At 31.9% G+C, this 12117-nt stretch overlaps 2 protein-coding genes and 1 pseudogene across 2 annotated transcripts; 1 reads left to right on the top strand and 2 right to left on the bottom strand.

The window, feature by feature from the left end:
• The first annotated feature begins 3278 nt into the window (after positions 1–3278).
• Positions 3279–4835, top strand: LOC9316807 (protein REVERSION-TO-ETHYLENE SENSITIVITY1). The gene is made up of 3 exons (XM_002880694.2): positions 3279–3498; positions 3869–4205; positions 4333–4835. The coding sequence occupies exons 2-3, from the start codon at positions 3879–3881 to the stop codon at positions 4750–4752; spliced, it is 747 nt and encodes a 248-aa protein (XP_002880740.1). The 5' UTR covers positions 3279–3498; positions 3869–3878; the 3' UTR covers positions 4753–4835.
• A 3705-nt stretch (positions 4836–8540) lies between these two features.
• LOC110229088 (putative nuclease HARBI1) lies at positions 8541–9107 on the bottom strand. Its single transcript, XM_021027948.1, is given in 1 exon segment — positions 8541–9107. A coding segment is annotated over 1 exon segment (567 nt).
• Positions 9108–9805: 698 nt separating this feature from the next.
• LOC110229087 lies at positions 9806–10910 on the bottom strand (annotated as a pseudogene).
• Positions 10911–12117: the final 1207 nt, after the last annotated feature.

Genomic DNA, 12117 nt, shown 5'->3' with positions numbered 1-12117 from the left:
TCACCACGTGATCTTTCCCTGTGTTTTGTCCTCACTCACACAGTTCCGACAATCACTTCCCGGAAGGTCACCTATCCTGAAACTACTCCAGCCCAAGCACGCTTAACTATGGAGATCTCTCAGGACAGTTGACCGAAAAGATTAGTGCACTTTGGTGACATAGGTGGCCAATCAATTCTTTTAAACCTCTCCGCATGCACCACCATATTCCTGAAATCAGGGTGTTACACGTTGTATGTGAGGTGCAAGGCTAACTCCGAAGCCACACTCGGAACCTACAAGGGTGACGTTAAGCTTGGTGTTGGAGCAGCTAGGAGCCTTCACGTGAAGGATTACAAGTACTGAGCATCCTCCATGGTTTGGGTTGTGCCGCTATCATCTTCCTGGATATATTAATGTTCAAGGCTTCAAGCAAAAATTGAACAAGTCAGATTAATCAAAGAGACAACCAAACCAATTTATATAATTAAGAGCCTAATCAACTCATCAAGTTTAAATCTAAAACAATTAACACTCCTTCTTATTAAGGTTAATTTAATAATTTTTGCATGACTCAAATCGATACGTAATGAAAACTAGCTTACAGTTTCTAGGGTTCAAAATTACCCGGGGGGAAGAGGAGAAAGTTTGCAGCTAGAATAGTTCCAGGATTATGAAGGTTCTAAGGGTGAAGAAGTTAATGCTATCAATATAATGGCCATGGAATGAAATTGCAAAACCTAAAACGAAAAACGACGCCGCTGTTAAATAAATCAATGTTTTTGTTGATAATTTATTTTCTTAATTTAATTAATTTGTTTATTTAATTTTTAATTTTTATTTAAGTGTTATATGACATGACATAATGATTGGATAAAACTAGGGGTGAACCCAAGTATTGTTCTTTTTCAAATATGAATATATAGTTCGTTCTATATATATATATATATATATATATATATATATATATATATATGTTGGGGTTGATTTTTCGCTAACAAGTAAGGATATGATCTATGGCTCTGTCAATTAAGAAACGTCTATTGAACCATTACAAATAAGGATATGTTGAGAAATATAATATCTAAACAAGGAAATATCACAACGAAAAAAGAGAGAGGAGAGAAGAGAGAAACTCTTTAAGTTTCTTATTCTTATGTATTTCTCATATAATTTCTCGTTTGCTTCAAAATGACAAACACGAATGATAGATATGCAAGGACTCTCGATCAAGAAAGTTTTTTAGATTCTTAAAGCTTGTTACGTTTTATCTATTGATTTATGAATTTCTTAAAATATGCCTTATGACACATGACTTATTGAGTAACATGTTGAATTGATGTTGAAGTAGGGTTAGGTAAAAAGAAGGAGTCATTCCCATTGATCGACCATTACAAAATATTATAGCCAGTTGTTACATGCCCTTTGTTTGCTTCAAAAAGACAAACACGAATGATAGATATGCAAGGACCCTGATACAAGAAACTTTGGATTCTTAAAACCGATACGTCTTATCTATTAATTTATGCATTTAAAGGAAATATGCCTCATGCCACGTCACTTATTGAGTAAAATGTTGAATTGATGTTGAAGTAGGGTTAGGTAAAAAGGAGGAATAACTCCCATTGATCGATCATTACAAAATATCAACGTCAGTTGTCAGATGCACATGATTCATCTCAAAAAGACAAGCGCGAATGATAGTTGCAAAGACCCTAAATAAAGAAAGTTTTCTAGATTCTTAAAACTGTTACGTCTGACAGAAAGACATACACAATTGTCGAATTGTCATAAATACAATGTCACTCTATATTTATAATAGAGATTAAGGTTTCCATATGTTCATTTACCCAACCACAATGAATAACGACAACGATAATCAATACGACAAATTAAGAATAGTCGATCAAGAGTTCTGAATTTCATAAGTCATCTCCAAATTTTGCGGAAACTAAATATTTGAACAGCAGATTCTCTGTTTGTCAGTTGTCAGATGCACATGGATCGTATTGATTGTTACGTTTTGTCTATTGATTTATGCATTTCTTAAAAATAGGCCTTATGCCACGTGACTTATTGAGTAACATGTTGAATTGATGTTGAAGTAGGGTTAGGTAAAAAGAAGGAGTAACTCTCATTGATCGACCATTACAAAACATCATAGCCAGTTGTCACATGCCCATGGTTTGCTTCAAAAAGACAAACATGAATAATAGATATGCAAGGACCCTGATACAAGAAACTTTAGATTCTTAAAACCGTTACGTCTTATCTATTAATTTATGCATTTAAAGGAAATATGCCTCATGCCACGTGACTTATTGAGTAACATGTTAAATTGATGTTAAGTAGAGTTAGGTAAAATGGAGGAGTAACTCCCATTGATCGATCATTACAAAACATCATGATTCGTCTCAAAAAGACAAGGACGAATGATAGATGCAAGGACCCTAAATCAAGAAAGTTTTCTAGATTCAAAAAACCGTTACATCTGACAGAAAGACATAAACAATTGTCGGATTGTCATAGATACAATGTCACTCTATACCTATAATACAGATTAAGGTTTCCATGTGTTCGTTTACCCAACTATAATGAATAACGACAACTGTAATCAATACGACACATTAAGAATAGTCGATCAAGAGTTCTGAATTTTATAAGCCGTCTCCAAATTTTGCGGAAACTAAATATTTAAACATCGGTTTCTCTGTTTGTCAGTTGTCAGATGCACATGGATCGTCTCAAAAAGACAAAGACGAATGATAGATGTAAGGACTTTAAATCAAGAAAGTTTTCTAGATTCAAAAAACCGTTACGCCTGACAGAAAGATATAAACAATTGTCGAATCGTCATAAATACAATGTCACTCTACCTACAATAGAGATTAAGGTTTCTGTGTGTTCGTTTATCCAACCATAATGTATAACGACAACGGTAATCAATACGACAAATTAAGAATAATCGATCAAGAGTTCTGAGTTTCTTAAATCGTCTCCAAATTTAAGAAAACTAAATAATTAAACATCGGATTCTCTAACGCCTAAAATAAACATTGGATTCTCTTCAATATTCTATTTTAATTTTGAGCTTATAAAGAGTACTCAAAATTCAAATATTTTAACTTCTCAGCTCTGGATTCCGAAAGTAAAACTGCAAATCAGAGAGATATTTCAAAGATTTCTAGTAGTGAATTTTTGTTTTGTTCTAAGTTTTTGATAAAGCAAAAGTCCTTTTTTCCTTAAAATAATTAACCCAGTTTTTAATAATTAAATTAGACGGTGCAGTAATTGATAAACAACCAAGGTTCATTGTACCTTTCTCCAATGTCTTCAATGAATTCCTAAAACTAGAAGAAGCGTTACTTTACAAAACCCATTATAAAAATCTCCTCTTTTCTCATCAAAATCCACAAAGCATCATCAGTTTCTTCTCCTTCTCCGAGCTCTCGCATCACTTTCATCGTTTTTCTTTCTCTGCGTTGATCCTTAAGCCGTCGGCGTCGGAGTTTCCGACAGGTGAATGAGAAACACAGTTTACTGTTTTCCCTGATTTTTAGCTTTTCCGTATGATTTTTTTGTTGGGATTTTCCGACAGGTAAATGGTTTTTTTTTTTTTACTGTTTTCTATGGAAATGCTTTGATGGGTTTTGTTTAGTTTCCGGTGAAATTTACAGAGAAACCCACAATGCTGTAAATCTGAATTAGACTCAAATTGGGGAGATTACTACACAAATATTGCTGTGAGAGTCAAGAAACCGCATGCTTTGTTAAAAAGATTGAAACTTTTGCTTGATCTTGATCAAAAGATTGAAACTTTCGATTCTTTTAGTAAATGGGTCTCTCTTTGTTTGGACTAATAATGATGAGACTGCTCTTGTGCTATTAGGAATCTACAAATGTCACGTGGAAGAGGAGTTCCTATGAAGGACCTGAAACGAAGTTATGATGTTGAAGACGGTGTGGTCTCTATGCCATCCATAATCGAAGATGATGATGCTGATCTATGGCCACTACCTGAGATTGATACCAAAAAGTCTAAATTCCCTTGCTGTATAGTTTGGACTCCTCTTCCTGTTGTCTCTTGGTTGGCTCCCTTCATTGGTCATATAGGACTTTGCAGAGAAGATGGAGTCATTTTGGACTTTGCTGGATCTAACTTCATCAATGTTGATGATTTTGCATTTGGTCCTCCTGCTCGGTATCTCCAACTCGATAGAACCAAGGTATTAGTATCTGCTTCTTTATTAAGTAGAATCTGGTTAAGCATAGGCTTTGTTAGTTTTGTATCAAAGATAAGAACTTTTTAATCTTTAGTGAAGTTTACTTGATCAAATGTGTATTTTGTGGCAGTGTTGCTTACCACCAAATTTGGGTGGGCATACTTGCAAGTATGGATTCACACACACCGATTTTGGAACCGCGCGTACGTGGGATAATGCACTGAGCTCGAGTACACGTAGCTTTGAGCATAAAACCTACAACCTCTTCACCTGTAACTGCCATTCGTTTGTTGCAAACTGTCTGAACCGTCTTTGCTATGGTGGCTCAATGGAGTGGAATATGGTGAATGTTGCTATTTTACTTATGATCAAAGGGAAATGGATCAGTCTTTCATCAGTAGTCCGGTCATTTCTGCCATGTGTTGTGGTCACGTCTTTGGGGATAGTGCTTGTCGGCTGGCCATTCCTGATCGGTCTCTCCTCGTTCTCGCTACTACTCTTTGCCTGGTTCATAATTGCTACTTACTGTTTTAAGAACATTATTACTTGAAGCAGTAAGAGAGAAATATAAATATAATGTACTACCAAAATTATGTTAATCTTAAGAATTGTTCTCTTTTCCTTTTGGCACCATCTAGCTTTCAACTCCATTAAACGAACCCTTATTTTCTTCTCCATAGATTATTCACAGGTGATGTGTGATATAGTGTGATATAATCAAGGGCCGATTGGCGTAGAAACAAAAATGGAGTGGTATATTAGTGAAAAGACAATAGTTTAAAACAAGAGATAAATTACATTATAATTGGGTCTGAAGTTCAAAAAAATTACACAAAAATCAGTCTATAATTTTGTTATTCGCGTGAAAATAACATAGTTGACTTTTTGGGCGAAAACATTTAATTATGACATATATTTAATGCAAGTGGGTATTTAATAATAGTGAGACTATTATTAACCGTTGTTTTCTCAAATTGGAGAAGTTTTAAAACGTTACAAACATACATTACACGTCTTTAACATTTGTACACATGTTAATACATATATAGAGCGTTAAAATAGTGATAGTGTTAAGTTATTCGATCTATATATACCTATAAATGTATATATATATATATATATATATATATATATAGTGCTATTAACATTGGCATACATGTAACATGTACATAGATGGTTAAATTTATTTATAGGCATAGAAACACGTACATAAAGCAGTATTAACATTTGTATACATGTAAACACGTAGATAGAGCATTATTTAGACACCGAAATATCATTGGATTCATATGTTTCGTCGGTTTTTTAAAAGATTTCCGTCTGTTTTCACCGAATTGTCACCGGATTGTCACAGAAATTTTTACCGGATTCCATCGAATTGTCACCGGATCTTCATCAATTTCTGTCAAGTCATCACTGCATCTTAGGTGTGAATGTGATTCATCATCCTAGTAATACTGATTAGATTCCATCATCGCTAGCGGGTTTCCGCCATTGAACCAACGTCGTCGAACCATCAAATATAATCACAATTTCTTTCGTCTATAGTAAATCGGTTACCAATGACGAAAAGTAACATGAAGCGTGATTAATCTTGAATAAATGAAAAATCAATTACGATAAATTCCAAAACTTAATCATGTTTAATAATTCACAAAGATAAGAGAGAAAGAAGAGAACAAGAATCTTTTAAATTTTCATTGTTGTGGATTTTACTAAAAAACTAATTTCTCTCTGAATCCTTATCTCCCAACTAATTATCTCTATAATCAATGGGTTTCGAGGCTCCAAGCGCTTATTAGTAATTGCAAACTATTAGAAATTAACTATGGTTTGGTGTGGGGTAATGTCACGTAACTATGGTTTGTTTAGGGAGTTCTAATGAGTCTCCATCTATATAAGATGTCTAAGAGAATTAGGAGAGTTAGACTATTTGGATGAAACTTAGGGGGAGTGAGAGGAGCTCCATCTTAAAAAGTATATTTTTGAGTCAATAGTTTTAGTGGTTAAAGAAACTATGCAAAAGTGAAAATAAAGAGACATATATTTGGCTTATTGTTTTCATAGAGACATTTTGTAGCTAGTGAAAATACTTAACCACTTAAAATAATTGGATGTAAAAACGTTTTTTAAGTGATAAAGTAAATAGTAAATTTGTTAATAAATGTAATAAAATGACGGTTTAACCAATGATTTGCAACTAAAACATTTTCTAAGATTGATGAATTATATTCTAGACGAGATTGCAAAACCACTTTTTCGCGATTTGGCAATAATAATAATGATAAATATTTGGCAAAAGTTTTGGTGATTCATAATTTAACTTTACTACAATAAATTTAAAAATATAGATTATGTTTACTTATTGATTGATATGTTGTGTCCTTATCTTTTACACTTTTTAGTAAGGTTACTTGATTATAAACGTTAAAACTCTTCTGTAAATAAACATTTTAATAAAATCAACCTATTTATGAAAACAGTTATATATATTATACACAAATATATATTTTGTTAAGTTAAAACCAACAAGTATGATTTAAAAACAGATCCGCAAAATATTAATCTTATAAAAAACGATAATATAGTTTATATATAAAAAAATTAAAGAAAATTTGCCTAGAAAATGCCCTCAAAATTTTGATGCTCTAATCCATTGCTTCAGTTGCTTGGCCTGTCTCCGGAACGATTATAATCTTTGTAATCGTTTGTGTATACCTTTTTTATTCAAAACAAATTTGAGTTACATGTTTTGATTCTTAGGTAGTGAATGGGGAAAGCGTTTTGGCGTTTTTCATTTTTTTTTATTGAAAACCGCACCTATGTCATCATTCAACACCTTTTCAGAAATCTGTGTTTAAAAAAAAAAAAAAAGTAAACTGCGGATTTCAAAAAAGGGATAAAAAGGCATGAACCGCATTTCAAAGTGAAGTCAGGTCCTTACCCTACGGTCCAACCGAAACAGTGGACAATAGCCACTTATTTACTTTTGATTTTTTTAATGTTATAAATTATTATGTATATATATACCTTTTTACTATATATATAATCCTTCTCTCACTCTTTTCCCTCACACTCTTCTTTCACAAAAAATTTTCTCGTAGCCATATACATCTCTTCTCCCTTAGATAATAGATTCTCATACTTGGTAAGAAAAGGAAAAAAAAAAACAAACTTTCTATATTATCGAGAGAACTTTTGGAGTTTAGAATAAAAAATGGAGGATTATTTCTGATTTCCCAAGATATAATGTTCCCATTCAAAAAAGAGGTAATGGCTACAGTGGGATTACATAATTTCATCAGAATTTCAAATTTCTCAGATGCAGATTTCGCAGATGTAATGACAGAAACAAATATAAACAACGGAGATTTTGAGCATGATGTAGGTGACATGGATGCAGCAGAGTTAGCAGATGGAGAACATATGACGCAAATAAGAGACAATATTGCAAATATGTTATGGGAAAATCAAAATAATAGATAATACTTGTTTTAATATGTTGTACTTTTTTATGATGAAACTATTCAACGGTTTTAATAATATGCATATTAAAAAATTAAATTTATATTTTGATCAATTTGTGTATTAACGGTTTATAATTATATGTTATTGTTTCTTTGTTAACAAAAAAAAATTAACTAATCATTAATATATATATATATATATATAATCTATAATCTTGACCGCTTATTGATTTGTTACCATTCAAACATTTTATTATGTACCGCAATTAGTTTTTTCACCAATAAACATTATTCCGTACCGCTTAATTTGTACAAACCGTGGTAACAGCGTTTTTTGATGTGAGGGGAAAGCGGTTAGTGCGGTACGGTTCAACTGCGGTACGTGAGGGAGAAAAGTATTTGCGGGACAAGTGCGGTTTGTATAGAATTAGCGGTACAAAATAATGTTTGATTGGTAAAAAACTATTGGCGGTACACAATAAAATGTGTGAATGGTAAAAAGAAAAAAACGGTACGGATTACATATTATAATAAATATATTAGAAAACATTATTATATTAATAGTTAGTAAAATTATATATTATTTTTGTTTTGTGTTAATAAATAAATATTTTATATACTTATAAACATTAAATATCCAAATTTATCGAAACTAAAAGTTTAAAATTTTAACATACAAATTATTAAATTAATTTAAGAGTTTAATCAGATAAAAGTACAATAGTTTAAAAAAAAAAATTATCGAGAATTTTGATTTTTCCACAACATATTTGCAATATTGTCTCTTATTTGCGTTATATGTTCTCCATCTAATAACTCTGTTGCATCCATGTCATCTACATCATGCTCAAAATCTCTGCTATATATATCATCAATACTCTGTTTCTCTCATTACATCTGCGAAATCTGCATCTGAGAAATTTGAAATTTTAATGAAATTATGTAATCCAACTGTAGCCATTACCACTTTTTTTTGAACGTGAACATTATATCTTGGAAAATCAGAAAGAATCCTCTATTTTTTCTTCTAAACTCCAAAAATTCTCTCGATAACAGAACGTAAAGATGCGTGACACTGGTTGAACAGTTCATGTTTATTCCTTGGAGGAGGACCAAAATAGATTTGAGACATATGATATCTCACTACTCGGTTTCGTGATGATCTATAAGGAGCCAAAAATCCTTGTTTGTTTGGATAGCCAGAATCAACGAGATAATACTTCTCTGACGGAGGCAAAGAAAAATCAGAATCACTTTGTTGTGCCATATGCAAAACAGCTGTATCATGGCATGATCCTGGTGCTCCATTCCAAATATATGTGAATAACATATTCAAATCACATATTGCCATGATGTTCAATGATGCATTATCATGTCGATTCCAATACATTCCCTGTAACTCAGACTTTACTTTTACGCATACATGAGTTCCATCCATAGCTCCAACGAATCCACTAAAATATGGCCATTATCTTCGGTCTACCTGAAGTCTATCAGGGATTCGATAAAGTTCTTGTCTTGTTGGAGTTCTAATATAATCACATGACAATAATTCAGTTGCCGTAAGAACTTCCCTAAATTTTCTCTGCACAGTTTCTTGATTTCTGCCAAATCTTAAACCAACATCTCTTTGAACTTCATTGTGTTCACATATCCATAGAAACATAGCCACACTTTCTTCAATACTTATATTTAATGTTGGTTGTAGACCATAATTTGTTTCCAACATATTACACAATGTTGTGAAACACGAAAGTGACATCCGTAATAACTGAAGATAAGCCGCATCATCTTGTTGTAGTCGACGCCAAATATTCCTTCATCCCAAACCTCCATCTGTTTGAACTGGTGCTCTTTGAAAATATCGATCATAGTAAGTCAAAGCTGGTTGAATTACTAACTCCTCAAATTGTTCATTTTCCAAATTCCACAGTTCAATTCTCTCTTTGTAATGTAGATTGTTAAGGCCTCGTGATCGTAACTGACATATACGAAATACCTAAAATTAAATACAAACGATATATCATTAAACATGGATTATTTTACAATAACACATTAAACTCAATACAAAAATAAACTAAAAACATTATTCATTTCAAAACATAAGCGAGATTAATAAAACACAATCATCACAAACTAATCTTCATCTCCTACATCATAATCATCTTGGTCAAAACCACCAGGACGAAGTTGTTGAAAACTTTGTCGTTGGAATTCTATGTAGCCAGCGATGGTATCTTGTATTGTTGTCTCAAACGATTGTCGCCTACGATTTTCTCGTGAACCACTTCCAATAGAAACTCTTGCGCTTCTACCAGATCTTTGTGAACTATTCTCACGTCTAGCAGTTGACTGTTAATTTAGCGTACCTCGTTGTTTGTTTCTAGGAGCGGAATTTTGGAACGTTTTATCATCATCAATGGTAACACGATACACATCTTCTTCTTCTTGCGTCTCAGAAACTTGTGTTTGAGGCACGTCACCACTATCAGCGTCTAAGCCATCTTGGCTCTCTTCATCAATTGGATGCTCGTTGATCAATTGTTCTCTTCTTTGGCGAGCAGAATGTTGAGATTGTGATTAAAAATCATATAATACGAAACATCGTTGCATTACGTCCCAAAACTCAGGCGGCCGTCGGTTCAAGCTTTTTGTTAATTTGCATCCCTAAAAATTTTAAATCAATTAGATTCTTAATACCAAAATTTTGAAACATATTTTGATGAGTTGAATAATTATGTGTACTTACAAGCTCTTGTTCTTTCCACCATGTGTCAGATGCATATATCATGGATGTATCAGGATCAGCCGTGATGCCAGTTTTATGCATAAGAAACTTCCACCTCTTGTAACTTTTTTTGAATTCATCAAGCTTGTTTTTGAAGAAACCATAATTTATATTCATTTGGAACGCTTGATTGAACTTTTCAACCATATACTCTCTACCGATGGTAGTAGGATGCTTAAAAGTGTAATTATTCATGGCAATTGCTTCGTCGAACAATTGAATTACTGTTTTTTCTTGAATGTACGACCATTTGTTCTTGTCTTTGTTCTACAAAATTCGTAAATACAACAATGTGATATGTAAAATTTAATAAAGATTTTTATTTACAAAAAATAGAAATAAAAGTAAATTTACCCGCACTGTTGTTTCTGTAGGAGGAGTTGATATTTCGTTGGGTTGAGTTAAACATGTTCTTGTGGAAGGATTTGTATTCCGTCGACAATTAGATGACATATCTACAATCATTAAAATCCAACAGTTATTTTATAGTTTTTAAAAAAATAATTTTGATAAGCTATTAACTATTTTCTTTTATTTTTAAAATAAAATTTTTGAAGTATAAACTCAATTGGTTTATGGATATTTATGTTTTTTTTTTTAAATTATAAAAAAGCATTAAGGTAAGAAATTTTATTTTTAGCACATGTTTTATCAAAATTTATTACACCAAAATATTACATGGTTTTTTAATATTTATGCACCAACAATAACAAATAAATTATAATCTAAATTTTATATTGTCTAAGTAGTTTTAAATTTAATTACTGATAATACGTTATAATTATTTTTCACAAAAAAAAGAACTACGTTTAAGAAAAATTGTAACACAGGTTAGTTTTCAAACCTTTAATAAAAATAAGGATTTTTAAAAACATTCTTAGAAAAATTTTATTCAACATTAAAAGGAGAAGAATGATAATTTTTGCATTTTTAACAAATAAATTAGAATCCACCAAATCATCTATCAAATGTATTCTTTATATTAAATTATTAGATAAATATATTGAATTAAGTGTTTAAGAAAAAATAATTATTAGCCGAAAGTGAAAATGAGAACTAAAGAGAAAATTATAAAATTTGACACAGCTGGAGTATGATGGAATGCACGAACTTGAGCAAATGGCTATGGAGGAGAGCTGAATGGGAACAAATAATAAAGAGGAGTGGTATGGTGGAACTGTAAATTTGTAGTATGATTTTGATAGAGCAGAATTTTTTTTCTTTAGTATTGTGTAGTATCATTTTGGTAATATACCATATATATAAAGTAATTTATTATTAAAAACTCGAAATTTAAAAAAAAAAGCATTATATGTTGCGTTTTTGAAAAAAACCACTGGATAATGACTTGAAATGCCGTCCAACGTTTAATCTTCTGGACAAATCACATTTTTTATTTTTTTTAAAAATGCAAATTACGAGAAACAAAGTTGAGTGGTGACATAACGCATTTTTCAATAAATGATCGAAAACCGTCTCTCTTTTTAAATCACCATTCAGGGCCTTAGTAAAAAAATGCAATGCTATAACTATCCTCTAATTCCATGTCAAAGGGGTATAACCACAGTTACTCCACTTGAAAACATGATGTGCCAGTGTGGCACTACAGTCACTAAAATTATTGTTGGCTCGGCGAAGAGTTTCACTATCTTGTTTGTAA

This window comes from Arabidopsis lyrata (assembly GCF_000004255.2).
Source record: "Arabidopsis lyrata subsp. lyrata unplaced genomic scaffold ARALYscaffold_4, whole genome shotgun sequence".
In the NCBI taxonomy this organism is placed as follows: domain Eukaryota; kingdom Viridiplantae; phylum Streptophyta; class Magnoliopsida; order Brassicales; family Brassicaceae; genus Arabidopsis; species Arabidopsis lyrata.
The sequence above is the reverse complement of the archived record's forward strand: the minus strand, read 5'-3'. Positions and strand labels throughout refer to the sequence as shown.

Bases quoted from the DNA above. Each gene is read 5' to 3' on its own strand.
- LOC9316807 (XM_002880694.2), top strand. From the start codon at position 3,879: ATGTCACGTGGAAGAGGAGTTCCTATGAAGGACCTGAAACGAAGTTAT. The intron at 4,206-4,332 runs GTATTAGTATCT...ATTTTGTGGCAG, and splicing joins TCCAACTCGATAGAACCAAG to TGTTGCTTACCACCAAATTT.